This window comes from Thunnus maccoyii, chromosome 4 (genome assembly GCF_910596095.1).
Source record: "Thunnus maccoyii chromosome 4, fThuMac1.1, whole genome shotgun sequence".
Taxonomy (NCBI): Eukaryota; Metazoa; Chordata; class Actinopteri; order Scombriformes; family Scombridae; genus Thunnus; species Thunnus maccoyii.
Window position 1 is genome coordinate 14774078 of NC_056536.1, and position 21909 is coordinate 14795986.

At 38.5% G+C, this 21909-nt stretch overlaps 1 protein-coding gene across 2 annotated transcripts; it reads right to left on the reverse strand.

The window, feature by feature from the left end:
• Positions 1-1877: 1877 nt before the first annotated feature.
• tmem201 (transmembrane protein 201) lies at positions 1878-21418 on the reverse strand. 2 transcript variants are annotated; one of them, XM_042408920.1, is made up of 11 exons: positions 21200-21418; positions 20437-20557; positions 20154-20348; positions 19870-20049; positions 17713-18071; positions 17407-17607; positions 12817-13040; positions 11101-11148; positions 10678-10986; positions 9804-9926; positions 1878-4313 (listed from the first exon to the last, which is right to left on the reverse strand). In XM_042408920.1, the coding sequence occupies exons 1-11, from the start codon at positions 21307-21309 to the stop codon at positions 4219-4221; spliced, it is 1965 nt and encodes a 654-aa protein (XP_042264854.1). In that variant the 5' UTR covers positions 21310-21418; the 3' UTR covers positions 1878-4218. The 2 variants fall into 2 exon arrangements, with proteins under 2 accessions (XP_042264854.1, XP_042264855.1); XM_042408921.1 differs by lacking the exons at positions 1878-4313; positions 9804-9926; positions 10678-10986; positions 11101-11148; positions 12817-13040 and having other exon boundaries at positions 14748-17607.
• Between the last annotated feature and the right edge of the window lie 491 nt (positions 21419-21909).

Here is a 21909-nt window from a genome sequence, read left to right on the forward strand (position 1 = left end):
AACTACAACAAAACAGGCTTAAAAGGTATATGTTAAAAGCCAAATGCACATTTCAAACACATGTTGACTGAAACAGCTGTTCAAACTTTCAAAGAATGATTTAAAATCAAATGGGTAAAAATAGCCAAAAGCTAAAGATGTGTTTTGAGGCAGTACTGGGGGCTTATCTGAAAGAAAAAAAAGCATCGGGTCAGCTGCAAAGTCACTATCCCCCTTGTGCTGAATGGACAGATATTAGAGTGATATAGATCTTCTCATCTAATACTCGGCAAGAAAGCGAATAAGTGTATTTTCTAAAATGGTTTGAAGGCAACTAGCAGGTTGAGGATTTAGCTACAAGCTTGCCCTTATTAAGACAGCCATCCAAATATTTGTGTCCTTAAAACAGACTTTGTTTTTAAAGGAGCGACGCCACAACTGCATGTCCACAGTGTGACAGTGGAAGGAAATACATCCAGTATTTTTGACTGATCTGACAAAGATGAAGCACGTAAATAGAGAAAAGGATGAGATGCTGCCTGTGTTGACCGGTACAGAGCTGTGCCATTAATACAACTACAGCCTGAAGGAGATTGATCAGGATGTCACAGTCCACCTTTAAAAGAAAGATGTGAGGAGAAAAATAGTAGTCAACAGCTAGAATGAGATTATTTAAGAAAAGCAATGATTCATGTTTAATTCCTTGAATCCACACTGAAATGTGTCAAAAAATATTGTTGTGAATTAAATAGGGAGGATTTCTTAAGGACTTTCTCCAAATTCGGGAGTGATTTTAAATTGTCAGGTCGACTGTCTTGTTAGCTTTTACAGATTGACTCAGCTTTCCCACGTTCTCTTTGTAGAGGCTTAATGATATTATTCAGCCAAGGTTGAGTCTAGGCTTTCTCATCTTGAGAAGGGCAAGGTGGTTAAAATGTTGGTTAAGCAGGTGCACAGAGAAATAATCTCCTCTGAAAGTAACAGAGATGGGGAAGCTCCCTATTGAACAAGCAAAAAGGGGAAGCAGCAAAAGTAAAGTGACAATGGAAACGTCCATACAGCAAGTACTTGGAAAAAAAAACAGAAGAGCTCATGTTAGAGTTAATTAAAGGAAATCAGGCATCAAACACATAATTGTCCTGTGCTGAGATAAACAGATATCAGCTATTTTGATATTCAGGACATAATACAAAATTTCAAATCTAAAACAAGAGTATGACCTGTTTCATGTAGCAGGTCAGTGACAATCTGAACATGTTAAAACGATTTAGATACATTCATAAACTCATGAACAAGCAATATTGTTAATGATTCATATCTATTAGGCTGCAGGGATGTGCAAGAACTGGAATTTGGGATGCACTGCTGATGAAAAACTGGTAGCTTTGTAGTCATCATGTGATCACTTTTAAAACCTGCACAAGGAATTGTATTTGTTCAGTAAAAAAACAAAGTTTATACTTATTTTATAGCATTACAGCTCTCAAATGCAAACATTTCCCCTCTCCTCATTTCAGTCATTTATCTAAAAGTCTCTTTTCTTCGTCCTTGACTGCTCGGTGAGTAATGTACTTACATTTGCTCCGCTCATCCACTGTCAAATTCAGTCTCTCATTGCTATGGCAACATTTTAGACATGACTTCCCTCAAGGCTCCAGTGTAAACTCAGTGTTGAAATATTTCAGTTCAATAAAACAGCCTTCAGCTTGAAATGTTCTCAGAGTCAAACCTAAAAAGGAAAAAAAAAAAAAAATCTAGAGAGGGAGGGATGCTGATGTGCTAGTGGTGCCAGAAGGGGGCGCGTTTATCAAAGGTTGCAGAGCATCAATCTGTATTTACATGTTATAGAAATGATTCTGTAGTTGATGGAGATTAAATATTCAACTCATTACACAAAACAAATTAGGAAAAAATACTTTATTAAAAAAGTATGGGTCTAGATAAAACAAGCCAATGTTGTTTCTTACAATCACACAGACCAAACATTTGCATTGCTCAACACAGTGGAGTAACAACCCTTCAAACCATTAGTGAAAATATTACACAGAACATAAATTCATACCACTTCTCAAAGAGTCTAAACACACGACCTTTGATTCAACGTAAGTGACGTAAAGTCGAGAAAAACTTTCATTTACATTAAATACAAATTCAAAAATAAATTAATTTCTTCTTGAAATGAAAATTTCAGCATGGCTGAAATACATTTACATTTCATAACCTTTCAATGATTACACCTTCTTCTGAGAAGAAATGCACACACGTCATTTTACACATCAAGCACAAATGCACAAGTCTGAATACACTATGTTGAAAGGTTACACTCAATTTCTAAACATTAGACAATTCCCAGTCATTTAGATTTATTTTCAGTAGCAACTTTTAGTTTTCCCAGAAACTTAATTTTTAGTTTTTTTTTGTTTTAGTTCTTCTTTTTTTTTAACACTTCGGCTCAAAATACACTCTTCCAAACAAATTGACAAATGCACTTTAAATGAGCACAAAATTAAATTTGCATAAGTGTCTTATGTGAGAAAAATCACATAAACTCAGTAATTGCTCAAGAAAAAAAAAATCCTCACAAAAATTAAGGTGGTCATTTTACACCACAATAAATTTCATGTGGAAATAAAACAAAACAAAGTCTGACTACATCTGCTTTCTGCATGAAAGGCATGAACTGTAACCTGTTTATATACACATCTTAAACATGCCCAAAATTTACAACCTTTTGTAAATCATTTGTTCAACATACACACAATAATCAAAACATCTGTGCTCTTCATTTCTAATAGAACAAGTGCAAGTCACATATTCAAAATACAACACAACCAAACAAAAAACTGAAAATACAATTCAGAAAACCAGGTGCAAAAATCATTACAATTCTATATGTAGACAAACACAAAATGTCTTGTTTAACTTAGTTCACAGCTCAGTGAGAAGTAAAACCTCTGCCTGATTACTGTGCTGCCTTAAGGAAATATGCTGAAATCATGTTCATGTAAACATGATTTTAATAGATTAGAACTAACATTTTCTTGTTATTGCACTTGACCTTTTTAGGAGTTTTGCCACTTAAAAATCAGCCTGTGAACAAGATGTTTGAAAAGAGAAATATTTCTGTAGTGAATGATTGTGACCTGCGTCACTTTGGTAGGAGTTATAAATAACCATCATATTACAGATGATGACTGTAAATCATATCAGCAAACATTGGAGTGAATATCTTGTATGAATCAGTTCACAGCTGAGTGAGGAGTGAAACTTCTACTGATCATTTTGCTGCCTTATGCAAATGATCATGCAAACGGAAACATGATTTCTTTTTATAGATGAGAACATTTTTGGATTGTGAACATTTAAAGTTTTGCCCCTTTACAAACTAACTTGTGAACAGGATGTCTCTAAGAACGTCCTGTATGAATGAGTTCACAGCTCAGTGAGGAGTTAAACTGTTGACCGTTTGTTTTACGAGGGCATTTAAAACCTCCCCGTCAGCAATTTTACATTTTTGGGGGCCATTTTGCCCCGAGCCCCTGTTAATTTCCAACCCTGCTGATGTGAACAGGATGTCTATAGAAGGTGAAATGTTTGGTGAAAGAACCATTTCTGTAGTGAATGACTGTAACACGCCACTTTGTTAGGAGTTATAAATGACCATAATATTACAAATGTTGACTGTAAACCGTATTAGAAAACACTGGGATAGAGCTCGACACTCTTTCTCAGCTCAACAAACAAACAAAGACAATGGCAAATACCAGTGCTGTGAAATGACGACTTCACAAAAGTGAAAATCTGTACAACGTCTCTACAACGAGCTGCTTAATGCTTTTTAGATTTTGGCAATTGTAGAGAACCAGAATATTAATTCAGCTGGAAGAGGTCACAATCAGTATAAGTAAGACATGACTGTGTTCAAGCAGCATTGACTGAACAGTGCATGTTATTGCACATTTCACAGCATGGTTTTTAAAATGCCATCAGGCATCAGTACAAAGAACTGAGCCTTTTAAATGAAATACTCCTGCACCTGTGTTCATGTAAGAGGTGGAGTGACATAACAAAAGACTAACAAGATCCGACCACAAAAACCATCATCTGTATTTTCACCAAGCACCAGCCAACAAGATGTTTTCTGACGTTGCTGATTGACCTGCAGGTCTACGGGAACGACAACCAGAGGCTGACTCACTCTGAAGGTCACAAGGGAACAGCAGCGAACCCATCAACAGCTCACATCCAGTTGTACATACAGAGGCAGGCGAAGAACAGGTTGGCACTAAGGCTCGCTAATAAAATCCCCGACCACAAAAGTCGCTTGTAAAAACCTGAGGATGTCAGAGAGAAAGCAAATTAATTTAATGAGAATCATCATACAGCAGCATCAATGTGGCGTGAAGGTTTTCCATTTTGTGTAAATCTTTCGTAGTTTTGTTAGTCAGCCAATATATTCACTGTCTCGGGCCATTTTAGATACATTTCCTAAAACCATGGCGGTTTAATTTGAGACCAGTGTATTTTGAGCAAACACAGAATGCCTCAAACAGACTTAATAAAAAAAATTGGGAAGCAACAATCAGATACTGGCCGCTCTGACACTGATCTTAAAAAGCGGGTCAGGTATCAGCCAAACATCACAAATCCATATTAAATACAGAGGAAAAAAGGACTGAAGCAAACTGATAGATGTGCAATGTTTAGACACTACTGTGTCTTCATCAGCATCAAAACGGACAAAGATAAGGTAAATACATATAGTCGACCTAGAATAGGTGTGCTACTGTCATTGGATAGTTAGCTGAACTGGATTTCAGATCTACTGGATGACGGATCGAAGGGTGCGAGTTGCCATTTCCAATGTCCAAGTGCAAGTACAAGTAATGCATCCATCAGATATACTAAAGGTGACTTAAGAGGAAACAAAGACTCTGCTGTTAAATGTGTGAATCCAAAAGGCCTCTTCAGAGCAGTGACTTGATTATGTCACAGCTTTAGGAGAGGGTGGGAATTTTTCTATTCTCCAGACTTTTAAATGATGATGCAGAACCATGGTAACCTGTGCATGATGTTGTGCAATAACATAATCCGTGTTTTATGCAGTTAAATAAACCAGACCACAGGGACATTTCTACATGTAGATAACATGTGTGCTGCTGCAGTTTAAGAAAAGACTTTGGTGTATTCTTTTGGTATTTGGTGTCTGATGGGTTTGAACATTGTGTACAGCATCCACAGCAGAAAAAACCTGATTGATTTGGCAACCAGGAGACAGTGTTAGGTGGTTTATCGGAGCCTCTACAGCTAATGCGCTTGGGTAGGTTGTTCAATCGTGTGACAATCAACAGTTAGCAAGCTGTTAGCCAGGTGATTCAAGTCGGACCGTAGGCTTCATAGAACCAGGTAAAATGACCTTTTCATCTTCTAACCTTAATCTGTATAAACTCTAGAACAAGGTGACAACAAAGATGAACAAAATGAATTATATTGGTAACCCTCAAACATTAGAATAGCTCACTGTTGTGCTGTAAGCTAACCTATCTTAATGATGCACCACATAAAGATACCGTCCAGGCTTTAAGTATTTGGACAGTTACATTTTTGTTCATCAGGCTCTGTGCTTCAGGACATTCAATTTGAAATAAAGTAATAGATATTACATTAAAGTGCCAAGTCTCAGCTTTAATTTTAGTGGGTTTACATCAATATTGAATGAACTGAATTACTACTTTTACAGAAGCAGAGTGTTCAGAGAGATTATGGAAAGCACTGCGGAAACTCTGTCACATCAGAAATATGAAATGGGAGACAAAGTGCACAACGAGTGAGTGGAAAGGAACAGGATTTGTAATGAATCAGGATGTTTGTCAGACATGGATAGAGGACATTCAGCAAGGACAGGAGACTGCTGACAATAACAGGGAACAGAAGAAACGAGCTGAGAATGCAGAAGGAAACAGAGCAACACACAAATACAGAGATTCAGTGGTGCAGGGCAGGGAACTGATGAAAAAACATGAGTTAGTTGGTGAGTGTTTAAGTTAGGGATGAGGGACAGAAGTGCATTTATACCAGATGGGTGTGCACCTTCAAAACAGACACTCACTGAACTGTAGCTGGAGGTTTTGAGGAGTTTTAAGTGTCAGAGCTGAAAAAGGACTCACTTGAATGTGCTACAGAGTGTCTTTAGCTACTTGAGGCAGTGATTTGTCAAAAGACTGTGGACACATTATTCTATGGATATAAAATCTGCATTTCTTTGGGGAACGGATAAATCATGTGACATTTACTTTTCCTGGGCTGACAGTGAAGGAAGATTATGGAGCTCAAAAAGTGTCTATGGTCTGGCAGATGCTTCACTATGCTGGTACAACAGATTAAAGGAAATTATGCTGAGTTGCTGCTGGCAACATCAGGACTGCACACTAACTGGGATACTTGCCTGTCATGTGAATGACTTTATGTAGTGGGGCACACAAATTTTCTCCATAACAATAAAACCTCATCTCTATGTCTGAAGATTCTACCAGGTCATGTATATCAAAAAAGAGTTGAGTCAAGGGCAACTGGACTTGAAGACTGAAGAAGACATTTCGCCTCTGATCCAAAAAAGGTTCTTCAGTTTTGACCAAGTTCTAATAAACTAGTAGGGCGTCCCAGGCATTGTTTAGCAGTTGTTTGTTTCCTCCATGTATAGGCCTGCACATGCCTCGTTGCATTGGACTACGCTAAATTGCTCCACTTGTATTTGGGTGTGTGGTAGGGTGGACTAACTTCTGTCTCAGTGTGATACTGGCCTGGGTTTGACAAATAGGGATGTGATGCTTTTTGAAGCTCCTCCTGAGTTTCTAAGATTCACCGTCCATGTATGAACAACATTGTTGCGTTTGTTCTGTTCTTCTCCGCCTGCAGTTTTGGTGTTCTTACCGGATATTGTTGCCATTTTTACATAAGTACAGTTAGGGTAGCCACAAGTTTTTAAGGCTTTCTCAAGGCGTTCTCCTTGGTCTCGGTGCTTGTAGGCACATTGTCAGCCTAGCCCAGTTTGTGTTCCAGTGGGCGGTGAGAGTCAGAGAGGAAGTACTGGTTCATGTGCGTTTCCTGTATACTCAAAGGCTCCTGCTCTGTTCTCTTCAGTGCTCCTGATGTCCTCGTGTGATCTTGATGTTGCGGTCCAGTTGATGTGTTCTGAGAAGGCTTTCACTTCCTGAGTTTCATTTTGACCCATGTGTTGTCCACGTATATGATCCGGTGGTTAGGTGCTGTTCCCTCTATGGAGGTCAGGGCTCTGGCTACTTCCTCCATGTAGAGGTTAGCCACAATGGGAAACACTGGTTAACCCATGGCACAGTCATGCAATTTTCTGTAAAAGCCCTCGTATTTGAAATAGGTGGTGTTCGAGCAGAGGTCAAACTGGTCTTGCATCTGGGCTGAGCGTGGTTCTGTTGCTAGTCAGAACTAAAAGAAGCCTTTTGTATGAGATGTGAACCGTGTTCAAGAATCTACAAGTCTGGTTGCTCTTGACTCAACCCTTCTTGAAACACCTCATGTTAGACCTACATTCAAAGTTAAACATGAGGTGCATGACAACTTCTATGATGTGGGGACAGACTCTGTGACCTTTGACAGAAAGTGCAAATACATTCAGCATATGCAGCCCATACGGATCCTTTACAAGCTGTACAAGACTCATCTCTGTAAGGAGGAAAAAGTTCAACTCTCAAAGCATGAAAAGCATGAAGATGCAACAGCACAGACTATTCATGAATCAAACACAATAGTGTGCAAACATAAGTCCAAGAAGGTAGTTCTGAACTTGTAACACTTGGGCAGAGAGTGCTCTGATGATTGTATTCAGCAAAGTCTCATTTTAAAATATTTCAGATGGGGGCACTTGAGTTCTCACCCCTCTCTTGTCAGGCAAAGAGTCAAGAGAACTGTACGGACCACACTTGATGGTGAAACACTGGCCATGTCATGAAATTGATAGTGCAATCTTTCTGGTTACGCTCTTGTGAAATGACTACCGGTGATGCTGCTTGAACATGCTACACCAATAACCTAAATTAATAATAAAAATAATAAAATAATTCACTGGTTGATACACAAAGTCAGTCATTGAGAAAAGATTCTGTCTGGAAATGAGCAGCAACAAAGAATTTATCTAAATTCAAAAGGTTGAACGAGTCCTGTGGCACAACTCAGAAGAACAACTTGCCTTACCAAAATGGGGGCATTAGCTCTCCAGTTAGTTGAGGCATTTAGTGAATGACGTGAGTGAATGATAGAAACTTGATTAACAAAGTCAGTCTTCTAAGTCACATAAAAAGGAACTGAATACAGGAGGCCTATTGAAATATGCAGTGTTGTCTTATTTTTTTGTTGTATTTTCTGTTTACAAAAAAGGAAGTCTCAAGGCTTCAGCACAGGACTGGGAATAAATGCTTTTTTGGGGGGGAAAGAGGGAGTTTGTTAAGTTCCACGTATTAATATGCATTTATAGATATGTACGTTTACAATATTTTGTACTGGTTGCATTATATTCAGTTGCTCAAATGACTGCCTGCATGAGAGTATACATGTTATCTGGTATTGGGAAGAAGTAACAGGATGTGGTGTTGTTGCGCATGAAGCGTGTTGTGAACATGGCCATCGCCAATAAAGCAGTTGTCGTATCTGCCACTGTCCATAGCTGCGCCACAAGATTACAAGTAATATGGATACAGATACTTGGAAAAGTTAAATGTGAGAGAAATTTCTGACAGTGTTAATAGGAATTTATTTGAAGGCAAAATCCCATCTGGACGTTTGTTGAGGTAATGAGAGAGAGAGCGTCAAGACCTATTTCCTGAATTTTGGATGCGTTCAGGCTCTGCACATCTAGAGTTACCAGATTATAATCTAGTTCACATTTGAACTTTTGAACTGATAGTGTTAAGTTTTATCAACTGTGTCCCCAAGATAAAAAAAGGGAAACTTGAGACAAACGTCTTTATGAAGAAGTCAACATATTGTAATAGAGGCTCAGTAAGATTACTAACGCTTGCAAGTCATTTATTTTTGTTATGACCTTTAAAGACTTATGAAAATAAAATGCAGATAACGCTATTGTACATCACTATGCACAGACCAACCACGGCTCTGCAGCGTCATTGAAGTTTCGGGGAATAGAAAAATTCTCACACTCTCCCAGGGCAATGACTCACCGCTCCGCAAAGGCATTTTGGATTCACACACTTAACAGTTCAATCTGTCCTGTTTCCTCTAAAGTTATTATACTTGATGGGTGCATTACCTGTAACTTTATTTGATTTTTGAAACTGTAAAATGCATCTGTTCTTTTGTTTCTGATGTGTTTATATTTGCATGAGTTGCCGTAGCCAATGTCCATCATCCTGCCGGAAGGACGACCAGCAGCACTCCATCAATCAGGCCTTGATGGTAGAGTTGCTAGACGGAAGCCACTCAAGTAAAAGGTATGATAGACCACTTGGAGTTTGCTGGCATTTAAAAAGGACTCAGAGCATGTTAATTGTTAACTGTTTAAAAATATGTTTTAATACTGCATTTTGCAGGCAAACAAAAATTGAGTCAAATCGAGAATCAACCCAAAGATGGAAAAAAATAAAATAAAAAAAATAATCAAGATTTTATTTTTTGGCCATATTGGCCAGCCCTATTAGAAACTGTAAAGCAGACTGGGATTTCAACTCTATTTTAAAAAGGCCAAGAAACATCATGAAGTTGTTATAAAACAAAAAATCGAATGGGATTTCAAGCAGATTGACGTGTCCCTGCTATGTTTAAACTAGACTGCTTACCTTTTGGAGAAGGGGGGGTCTCTGACTCCTGTGTTGTAGTACCAACCAAACAAGCGGAGGACTCTGAGGAGCTGCTTTGCTTCTCCTTCTCACTCACACCATCTCTTAATATGGAATTCAAATCTACAATACATGAAGAAAAAGATACAAACATTGAAACATGAAGTTATTAGGAACAGTAAGAAAACAATTGTGATGGGGAGACAGGGCTGAATTTTACATTTGATTTAAAAGGTATAACCCTCCCCAGCCTTATTTACATTGTTGTTGGACCCTCCTTTTGACAGTGAAAAAAGCTGAATGAGTCTTATTAGGATCGGTTTGTGGATTGAAGGAAACGTGCACGCAGATTTGATCATATTGAAACTGTAAATAGCCACAGTTGACATGATTGATTTCATTGATCAGAAGAATAAATAGCAGCATGTGATACCTTTATTTCCCATGGTCCTCTATTTTTTTAATACAATAAATCCACCAAGAGAAGGCTGAAATAATTTAAGACCCTCCTTGCTCTCACAAAGTCAGCCTACCCTTCCTTCAACAAAGATAAAAATTATAAAATTAAATACCTTCGTCCTTTTTCAACTCACCCCCCACCAAGTAACAACTGTACAGTCCCTTACATACTAAATTTAGGATTTTTATGAATTTTTTTTTTATATCACTCAATTTTTAAACTTTGTGATCATTTGAAATAACTGACTTTGGGTTTAATAGACATAGCCATTTTACTCTTAGAGCCACTACTTGTAGAAATTGAAAATGCTTTACTTTAATGTACTCTGGTGGTAGAGATAGACAATGATTGTCACTACAAACCCTCCTTCAACAAACATTTTACTCAGAACCATTTAACCTCTGCTTTACGTACCTTGTTGGATCTGGAAGGGTGATATCGAAGGTGAATAGCAGCCGCTGTAAATGGAGGAAGTTTGCTCTACATGTGAGGAGGACATGTGAAAACATGGCGACACAGGTGGAGACATGAGCGTGGCTTCGGCCTCAGTTGAAAAAAGTCGGAGTTTCCTGCCACTGATGTTGAGTCGAGCAGGGCTGATGAGAGGGCGGCGTTGTCTGGCAGAACCGGAACTGGAACTAGCACTAGCCGAACCAGATACTGAGGGAGGTGGAGAGGGGGCTGGGGATGATGGGCGGCTCACTGACTTCAGTGAAAAGTAGTCTGTGCCAAAAAGCAGTGAGAAATGTCAAATCAAGTGCTTTGAAATTGTTAAGGATTTTTCATGATATAGGATTTAGTGGAGATCACAAAATAATCAAAAAGGAGTTTTGATACCTGAGGACGGGGAGGCTGGTCTGCTTCCGCTAAACAGGTAACCAGAATCTGAAAACAAGACAAATACATATGTAATCACACCATTCATCACCACCATGAACCAGGACTTTCTTTCCCCTACATTAATCAGTGTTTTTCATGTTAATGCAAAAAAGATTATTCACAGTGCCAATATCAAAGAAAACACAATTCTGCAGATTTTTTAATTCTTCGTTTTGGCTTTACAACCCACAGTTTCTGTATAGTTGACCTGCTGTGTGACATTTCCATGAGTAAGAAACTCTGATGGTCTGAATAAAAGCTAATGTTGGTCTGTGTCTGATAGACCTAAAAGTAGACAACTTTGTACAAACATGTCAGGCCATGTGTCATTATGTGGGTAATCTGATAGCATGTTTACATACACATGTAGTAACCTGAAAAAGTTACTGTAAATCTGTGTACGCATGCAGCAGGTCATTTTGGTCAACCATGGTTTACGTTTTTTAACTAATATAGTAGATGCTGCTTTCTAACTTCTGTTTGTGGTGTGTGAATGTCAGAGCAGACTAACAGTGCAGTGAGAGGAGAGAAAAGGCAGACAGAGTGTCTCAGTTTAGGATGGAATTATTTTAAATACGAGGACGCACCGCTCCGTGTAATCATCTCTCTCCTTTCATCCAGCAGCTCGACTGTGCCTTCCCTCTCTGCAGTCTGTTATGCGTGTGCATACTTGTAAACGAGTAACAAGGTTTCTCATTTACATGGCATTTAAGAAATCAGCTTACTGGAGAAAATCAACTGTAATCAGGTTACTCAAGTGCAGGTAGAAGTAATGAGATATGTGTTGGTGGTCTCTTTGTCAGGTTGTTCTGATGTTTTCAGCCCCCTAGTGGTAAAAATTGATAAATGCGGCTTTAGATGGAATAAGGCCAATCAACCCTCTACTTGGGTCATATTTTCGTAATACATACATATTCATTATAAGTTAAATGCATATTCTTATGCAAGGTCATCATACTATATGCAAAACGGAGGATGAATAGGTCAGGCTGGAATATCAGCTTATTGCGGATATAATGGAATCAGTGTGTATGTGGACTGATAAGTAAAAGTTGTTGCAGTACAGAAATGCCGAAGTTATATCTGAGGCCACCTAGAAACTGTGTCTCTATTATAGTTTTTCCTTAAGAGAGCACTGATAACTTAAAAATTGTAAAATGTTAAATTATGTGTTTAAAACAAAATTTAAAAAAAACACCTCTGCATAAAAACTACAGTGCTTCAGACATCTTTTCTAGAAAGTCTTTGCCCTGTTTGGAAACAGGGTTGTGACCCAATTATTTGACAAGCAGCAGAAACTGAAAGTAAAGCTACTGAATCTAATCAATTATAAATCTTGTCTGTATTCAAGGCTGTACACAGCAAGGAGAAACTCAAGATCAAACATGTCTGAGTAGCTTTGGGAGACAAGAACTGTAGACACAAGTAGGCCAAATACATTTGCCCCCGTTGGCTTTGTGGGGAGTGACCAGCCGCTTGAAAAATACATTTTAACTACCATGTCAATTATCTTCTGCAAATGTTTTGAGTAATGAGACAAGTAAATGACTTGGGCTCTTAATCTAATCACATGCATCTTCAGATTACGCCAAAAGGCAAAGCAAGATCGACCAATATCAGATGACTTGCGTTTCATCTGTGAACTCAAGATGAATGAAATCATTTTAATGTTACCTGTCGAGGCGAAGGAGGGGACGGTGCCAAGGCTCAGGGCTCTACTGAGACGCTCGAGCAGAGAGGAGGGGGAGACCTTGCGCTCACGGGGACTCCTCTTTTGGCGGTTGATGAGCTTGGAGATGTTAGGGGGCGGAGTGGGGATGAAAGTGTCTGCCATGCCAGGGGAGAACGAAGGAGATTGGCTGCTGAAGGGCGGGACCGCAGGGCTGCCAGGAAGGTATCTGCAACACAAAGGCATCATAATGTCTTCTGTCGTAATGTCTACCACATTGTTTTGTGCAAAAATATACTGTTGGACGCAGACTCTGCAAAGAACATTATAAATAGTTCTGTAACGCCACTGAATTTTCAATTTGTTATTTTTGTCTGTAGATGTGATACATCTATTCCAGATGTAAACATCCAACATTCTTGACATTAAAAAAATAACCACTGAGTTTTATAACTACTACAAGCAGTGCCGCCTTGGCAGTCAATCAGTGTATAATCATTGTAACATACTGCTCTGACAACCACTTAGTGTAAGCAGTGTATTTATGGCGCCACTGACATGCTGCTGCAGCTGTCGGGCAACACGCAGCAAGTGCCTTCAGAACAAAAGCTCTAAGAGAAATGCTGCCCAGCAATACAACTTAGTTCTTTCACATTTCCTCAACACACAGTCAGTGGCCTGTACGTGTTACCATTCAAAGTAGTTCCTATTCAGTGGCAATCAACCTTAATCATAACACACACACACACAAAAACAATTGCAGCACTCTTGATCGTCATTAAACTGACATTTTTCCTTTAAGTCCAATTCTATGTTCAGTACCAGTCAAAAGTTTCTCATTTAAGTGGGAAAGTGTGTCCAAACTTTTGACTGGTACTGTGTGTAACTATGGTACCATTTCAAAAAGTGGACAGACAGTGTCTTTGTGTGGATGAAAAAAAAACAAAAACAAAAACAAAACAAACAACAAGGCATATCCTTTCATCAGCTGTTTATTATATTCCATATACAGCAAACAACCCTTTCAAAACAGGAGCCTGACATTAAAAGCATGACACCCAATTTCAAGGATCTAAACACCCCAAACACAATTTAATTGGGTATATTGCAGGAAACCTTTCAACATGGACGGAACTACATTTGAGGCTGCTACAGAATATATAAACATAAAAAGTCATAATATTGAGATGTATTTGATTAGCTTATTTATACTATAGTTTGGGATTGCAAACTATTGCTTAATTGTGTAAAAATTAGCAAGATTTGGAAGAATATCTATTGTTTTTTTTTGAAGTACTGGGTCTTTTGGTGTTTCTGCAACACAAATTGCTAAAAACATTATCACATTTGTTAGCTACATTCTGGATATCAATAGTTACAGTGCTATTAAAAAAAATTAACATTCACTTCATAGTAAAAAGGTAGTTCTATAGCTATGACTAAAAACACAAAATATGTTTGTGGCACAATGTTGCAGCTGCATCTGGCAGCTTAAATGTTTGAATGTAGTGCTTCTAGAGTTAAATGCTTGACACAAATTAAGGTTAACAGTCATACAGCTTATAAAAAAGGTAGATACATATTCAAGCTACACATTATGTAGATATAACACAACAAACACATACTGGGCGGGTCTATAGTGAACACAAAACTTTTTGTACAGCATGGAAAACTGGCAAAGATAATACTTTAAGTTGTACCATACTATAGCTGCAACAATTATTGTCATTACTGATTATTCTAATTGTTTACTTGATGCATCAACAGTCTATGGCCATAATAACTTGCCAGAGCCCAAAGTGACGTCGTCTAATCTCATGTTTGGTCTGAACAACAATTCAAACCCCAAACTAGAAGCAGCACGTTTGGCATTTTTGCTTAAATGACTGAAACGATCAGAGGATTAGGTAATGAAAATAGTTGGCAATTAATTTTCTTGTGATTGACTAACTGACTAATCATTGCAGCATTATACCTTACATATGTAAATAAATGTAAAATATATATAGCTGATATATTATCTTGTCAAGAGTTTAAGATGCAACTGGTCATATGATGCAGTTTATGAAAGGTTAAAAAAAAAAAAAGGAAGTGACTCAGCGTTATTATACTGTTTTATCAGGCTACAGTACTGCATAGCACAGTATCTCAGCTCCAAAACTTGGGTATTACTCTGTATGAGAAGTTAAACAGAGTCAGTTTCCTCAAAAACTTTACAAACTGCATCTTAAACATTTTCCATCTAGCAACAGAATTTCACTATTTAAAGCTCTGGTTTGAGAACATAACTCCATCTACAGGACAGCACAACATGCAATTTAAACCCTATAGTTACAGTACTCTACCCACCAAATACAGTCTACAAACACTACAGCTGTTATTTCAGTACTTTTGGTTTAGTAATACAAATTACTGTTGAATAAATATCCCTCCTACTGAAGCATTTATAATTGAAAACAGAGGTTGACAGATACTGTACCAAGGGAAAGGTGAAATGTTAGCGCATGGAACTAGTACGTCTATCAGTGTGTTTAATCCATCGACATGTTAGAACGCTGATAAAGGAAAGTTTAATCTTATTGTGTAGCAGTGATAATACTATGAATCAGTAGGAGACGGGATAATGAAATTAATACTCAAGCTGCAACTGATAATGCAGCATTTAAATTTTTTAAATTAGCACAAAGTTTTATTCAAACAGAATATTAAAAACATGGCGGTCCAACATCTCAGTTGGAACAACAGAATCTTCGGGTAGAAAAAATAAATAGAAACCTACCCTGTTTAAACCGTGCAAGACCAGTATTTCTAATACTGCTGAGTTTGTAGTGATTAATGTTGCAAAAGGGCAACTTGTAAAGTAAAACTTAAATGACACATTGTGTCATAAAAATTTGATTCTTTGACTCAGCGGAGCAGTTTGCTTGCAGTTCTGCATTAGACTCGAAACATTTCTTGCATGACTATATTCAGTTGCAGGGGGTGAACACTTCATGTGTGTTTGTATGTTCCAGCACTGATACAACAAGGTCACCAAACCACTAGTAAGGCATGATTACTTTGAGCAAATGCCAAGACAAGCGAAGTAGCTGCCAGGTATTCACCTAGAGGCACCGTTTTAAATCATCAGCTATTGGCACAGCAGAAAGTAACAAAAACATCACACAAACACTAACATTATAAAATGCAAAGTGTTTTGCAGGGTGTATTGTCTTACAGTCAAGAAGGAAAGTGTGATCCAACCAGATATCACAAGCACCAGATTACGACAACGAGGACGGGAGAGAAGCAGCAAACGGTTTGGGAGTAATGACGGACTTTGGGGAAATATTGATGAACTCGTGACTGCGAACTAACGCATTTTAACACCGCTTCAATAAAAAGAAAAAGTGTTAGTTACAACTAATGATTAAAATATGCAGAATTTATACGCAGAGGCTGTAAGGATGAGAATGCAATACAGCCACTTCCCTACAAACGTAACCACACATCAGACGCAGAAATCCTCCAGCTTCGACTTGAGAACTGATCGGTTTCTTCAGCACTGATGTTGTATTCTTCAGTAGGGCCCGCGGTGTCTTTACATATTAGTATTTCATGCAATGAGCTGTAGTTAGTAAATGATTTTCAACCAACAGCAACACCAGACTGTTATAAATGAGTACATTCAAAAACGCTTTAAAACATCCCGGTACAGAGTAGATTATAGTTTAGTTTAATACTAGTGAAGTTTTCATTGTTATAATCCCACAATATGGTTTTAACTTGTCTATTGCATTTGTTTTAACTCTGAAGGTCAGAGAAGTCATCACACATTTGTTTTGGTTAATAAAGTATAAGCAATGTAATCAGTCATAAATAAATAAACATGGTACAATTTCCTATAAATCCCATTCTTTAGTGTACTTAAAGGTCATCTTGAGAGTTAGGAATCATGTAATAAGTAGTTATTGAGAAACCTACATTGATCAAATCTGACCAATTCCTAAGAGGTTGTTCTAGTCAGTTTCTCTCATTGATACAATCAAAAAATTAAAAATGTATTATTCACTATTCTGTTACCAACCAGAGGGACTAAGAATTCATCTTATTGTTCAACAATACCCTTAACTGCTAATGTTAAGCTGAAATTTTACATGCATCAGATGAATCTAGACCAACGTGAATTTATGCTTGCAGGCGAGGTTTTGATGTGACATAATGAAGGGAGCAGGGTGTGTTTGATCACCCTGCAGATTGGTAACAAATCAGAATTTGGTCACATATTAAATGCTAGTATTTTGTATGCATTATAAAAGTGTGGCCAGACAGTTAATCCTATGTTTATAGTTTGCCGTTCACATGCCATAACCACAGTCATTCACACACGGCAGCAAAAGAGGGCAGTTTGGAGTAAAAAACAAAAAAAGAACAGTGAATAAAAAACTTCATGTTTTGTTCTTTTTAGGAGAATTAAAAACAGAAATTGGCAACATCTTTAGATCGATGACTGTGCTTTGATCTGCTTCTAAAGATCAAATATTTCATGGAAACAGGACCATTTCCACAACCCCACGTCATGAGTACAATTATAACATCACTGCTCAGGTTCTGACCTTCGATATCTGGTTCTTCGTAGACCCTGGGGTTTGCGAGTTGCAACAGCAGCGGCAAAGCTGACTAGGCAACAGAGGGAGGTAATGCTGAGCTTGGCTGTGTCCATCCAGCTTGAGGCAACATTGAAGTAGCTCTCACTCAGGTGCAAGCATAGGATGAGGAACCACAGGACAGAGGCCACAGCATCAATTCTTCTCAACCTGAAAATGCAGGAATAGATTGAATTATTGAAATCTATATAAAAGTTTCATGCTTAAATTCACAGTCTGGGATTACCGTTCCAAAATAGAGGTGTGAATTCTTACCTCACAGGTCCTGCTATGAAGATAGCAGAGAGACAAGTCAACAGGCCAACAGAGACAACAGCCATTTGGTTCTCCTTTCCATACTGCCACACCAGCTCAGCATTTTCTATGGCCATATCTGGGAGCTGCTCCAGCAGATTCTGCCAGACATTCATGCTTTCGTCGCTTTTGTTGTTGGGCGTGGAGTCATTGAGGGGTTTTGGAGGAACAACCCCTCCGCTCAATATCTGTTGGCCACTAGAGGAAGCCTGCTGGTCGGTCAATCCACAGAAAGATGTGGAAAGTAGGAAAGCACAGATCAGGAAGGCGAGGGCTCGTAGCAGTATGACCCCCATTGGAGCAGACACAGAACAGGAGCTCTGTAGGAAAGAGAACATGTTTTCAGTGTGGATTCTGACATTTCCACACACAAAGACCAATTCTAACATGTTGTATGTTATTAACAGGAAACTATGTGCAAAACTGGCAGATTCATGTTTTTTCCCCCATTTCAACCATTTTCAACCTGAAATTACAGCTTGTTTTGTGCAAAAATACACTGAGGAAAACATCCATATACACATTAAATTCATCAAATTTCATCTAGAGAAACAAATGCCATTTTTCCCAAAAAGTTAAAGCTTTACTCGGCCGAACAATGCTGGGTGACTTTTAAAAAAAGTTTGTTTGTAGACGATTGGCTGTGCTAACAATGGAACTATCAGTTCAGCTTTGAGCACATTCGCAAAAAAAAAAAGTTGAGTTAGTAATTATAACCCATGCAAAATAAACAGATCAGATAAAAAGACAGTATTAAACACCATATCAAATGAGGGTAAAAATGATTAGAATACTTCTTTTCAGTGGCAGGGCATGTTAAGTAGTCTAGTGGGATTATGGAAAGGAACTACTGACATTTGTGTTAAGATGAACAGACCTTTCAATAAAAATAATCAAAGCAGACCATTATAAAAATGTTCAAATTAAGGAAGTTTCTGTTTCCAAAGCTAGAGAGGAAACTTAAATTAAAAAAAAAAAACTGTTTAAAGAAAATAAATAGATGCTTGATTAGGTCTCTGCTGGATATTCTGCATGTTTAATTTACTAGAGGCTGAGACATTTAAAAATGTGAGTATAACTTTTCTAATAAAACAATAAGTGGGCTTTCCTTTTATTTATTATCAGCTCAATCAGCATATTATGATGTATTAACATCAGTTCATGTTATACTGAGCAGCAGTGAAGGAGTAACTATAGCCCCTTTCACACATGCACTGCAACCCTGAAGTTATCTGGACATTACCCTGAGGAGCTGTATGTTTGAATGCAAATGTCCGAATTAATCGGACCAGACATTAAAATGGACTATAACCTGGCAGCCCCCTAGTACAAAGTCCGTGTAATGTCCGTTTGAGCCCATGTGTGCATACAGCAGTGAATTCTCCGGAGAAATCACAGGAGCCAGTGGGCTACAACTACAATAAAAACTGTAAATGCAACTAAATCTGCCAGTAAGGGAGATGATACGAGCAATTTATCAAACTGTTGAACAAGCAGAACATAAACTTAGATATGAGGTCTGAGTTCCAGTTGTCAACCCTCTCATTCACAGCTGCCATTTTACACATGCAGCTGGCGTTGGATTTATGCAGCAGGCCAGCTATGCTGTGTTGTTTTGACTGAGCCTGAACGCCCTGCTGTGACGCTAACGCTAATGGGAGAAAATATAAGCCATTTTATTTGTTGAAAAGCTTAAAAACACTTAATTACAACCGCAGTGTACTTTTTGTGTCATGTCCTGCTTCCTACACCCCTCGTCTAAATCAAACAGTATTTCCAGTAGGTGAGAACACGTCAGACAGACAATCCTGCTTTGTGCTACATGTGTGAAAGAGCAACTCCGGAAAATGTCTGGACTTGATTCTCCACAATTCGGAGTTCACATGTGAACTTATGTGACAGAATTCCAGTACAGATTATGTACATGTAAATTTTCCAACATAAGACCAATTCTGCAACAAAAAGTTGTTATATCTTTGATATAATTATCTGATTTAGTCATTCACCACAGCACAGGGTTATCCATCAAGCCTGAGGGGGATTCAGTGCTATGTTTCATGTAATTTCATTCATATATTGACAGTCTGTCAAGAGTCTACGGTTCTGGATTACTCTGACCTTTATGAAGTCCTTGATAGTATCTCGGGTGTGTCGAAGGTGATGGCTTAGGAGCACGGTTCGAAGTTGGCGGTTTTGGTATTTGATGTAGTACTCCACTGCTGCCTGACATGGCGGGCATAACTTATAGGTCTGCTCCAGGTGGTGCTTGTAGGCCTCAATTTCCTCATCATAATTTTCCTACAAAAGAAATGAACAGTAATAAATTTGATGTTAACAGTCTTCAGACATGGTAACAAAAAAAAGAGAGTGTCGTAGTGAATGGAAAAGAGCAAAGTACATACATCATCTCTTGGGATAAATGAGGCCAACTGCTTGATCTTTGCAGACTGGTTCTTATTGCACTTCTTGCACAGCAGCATCTGAGAGTTGACCCACTGCAGTGTGTTAGGTGGCACAGCTGAAGGAAGACTACCAGACACTCCATGGTTCAGATCCTCCATGTACTGAGCAGGGATGGGTTTGTTGTAATCCCCATTCTGATTAAAAAAAAAAAAAAAAAGATTCACTTCAGCTTTTTGACATACAATGACAATAATCAACAGGTCATATACTTGTCAAACTTACATCCTGGAAACCATTGTACTGGTCACAGTTGGGACAGTCCCAGCAGTTCCTGTTCCCATAGGGTACCACTGTATCCTGATTACAGAACCAGCAGTTCACATTGGCATTGACCGGCTTCTTTCTGCAAGTAAGATATAGCATGACACTGTTAATCAAACCTGCCGACACATGTCTGAGGTCCAAACATTTCCTAAAGTGGAATTCAGAGAGCACATGAGTCCTTGGTGTGGCTCCAGAGGGAGCATTGATATCATTACTACATAAATGTGGCTCTTCTTCTTATATACAGTGAAATAACTGACGCACAGACTACGAGCATGTCCTGTTAAAGTCCTTGACGGGCAAAAGTTTGGGAAGCCCTGTTGATATTTAGCTAATGCACAGATTAATAATAACGTTAAGACAACATTTAATAACATTATGACACTCCGTTCCAAGGATACAATAGTTCTTAAGTCATCAAAACTATAATATCTGTGTTTCAACTTGTGTAAAATGACGATTTATCTTAACATTTGTGTCACAAAACTACCATGCACTAAGTTAGTTAGCAAAACAGCTAGCAAAGTTAGCGCTAGCTAGCGTTGACAGTTGGACTACTCTTTGGAAACGGGAGATATATTTGCACATTTTTTGTTAGCGACATTACTCGTTGAACGTCACGGTTTTGAATCGGCCATGCACATTTTGAAGCCAGCATGCTAACTCGAAACAACTTGGACGTAAATCACGCTACAAACATGCCGCAAAGCCTTGAACTTACCTGGTAGCAATTTTGTATATCAGCGCTCCGCCGGCGGCAAACGCCGTGGCGCCGACTCCAGTGTACATTATCTCAGGATATTCCAACAGAAGATGGCTGAACGTCTGCATTTTTGCTGAAATTGGCAGCAAATTAGCAAACAAAAACAGCAAAATGTAGTGTTTTTATTATAACACGAAACGCGGCGCGAGGGGGCACGCGGCAAGCGATCCCCTTTTGTTCACGCCCATGTAACGGAAGCGGAATCACGTCACTGCCTGGACGCGTTCCAATATGATTGATTCATCCTTTGTTGTTGACTGCACCATTCACTAAAACTGATCATATGCAAACTATTACGTGAGTCTAAACGTTTTTGGCCACGTGCTGAGTGTTTTAGGCGATTGACTTTGTTACATTTGGGATCAGTTACAAGTTTGTTGAATTTTAAGCCACGCGCAGTGTAGCAGACAGGAAGTACGATGTGTGTTGGAATGTGGAGTTTCTGTCTTGTTTTCCCTCCCATCGTTCAAACCCCTGATAGGTCAATAGCCAACACATGTAGCCTTACGTCTACCCTAATACTAAACGTTACGTCTCTTGCAGAAAAAACAAACTCTTTACTTTAGAAAAAAATGGGTTAATCCGTCTTTCATTAACATGTTGTCCAGTTTAATTATGCTACCTTCTCCAATAGGTACCATTAGTTACTGATCCTGTCAGATGTCATA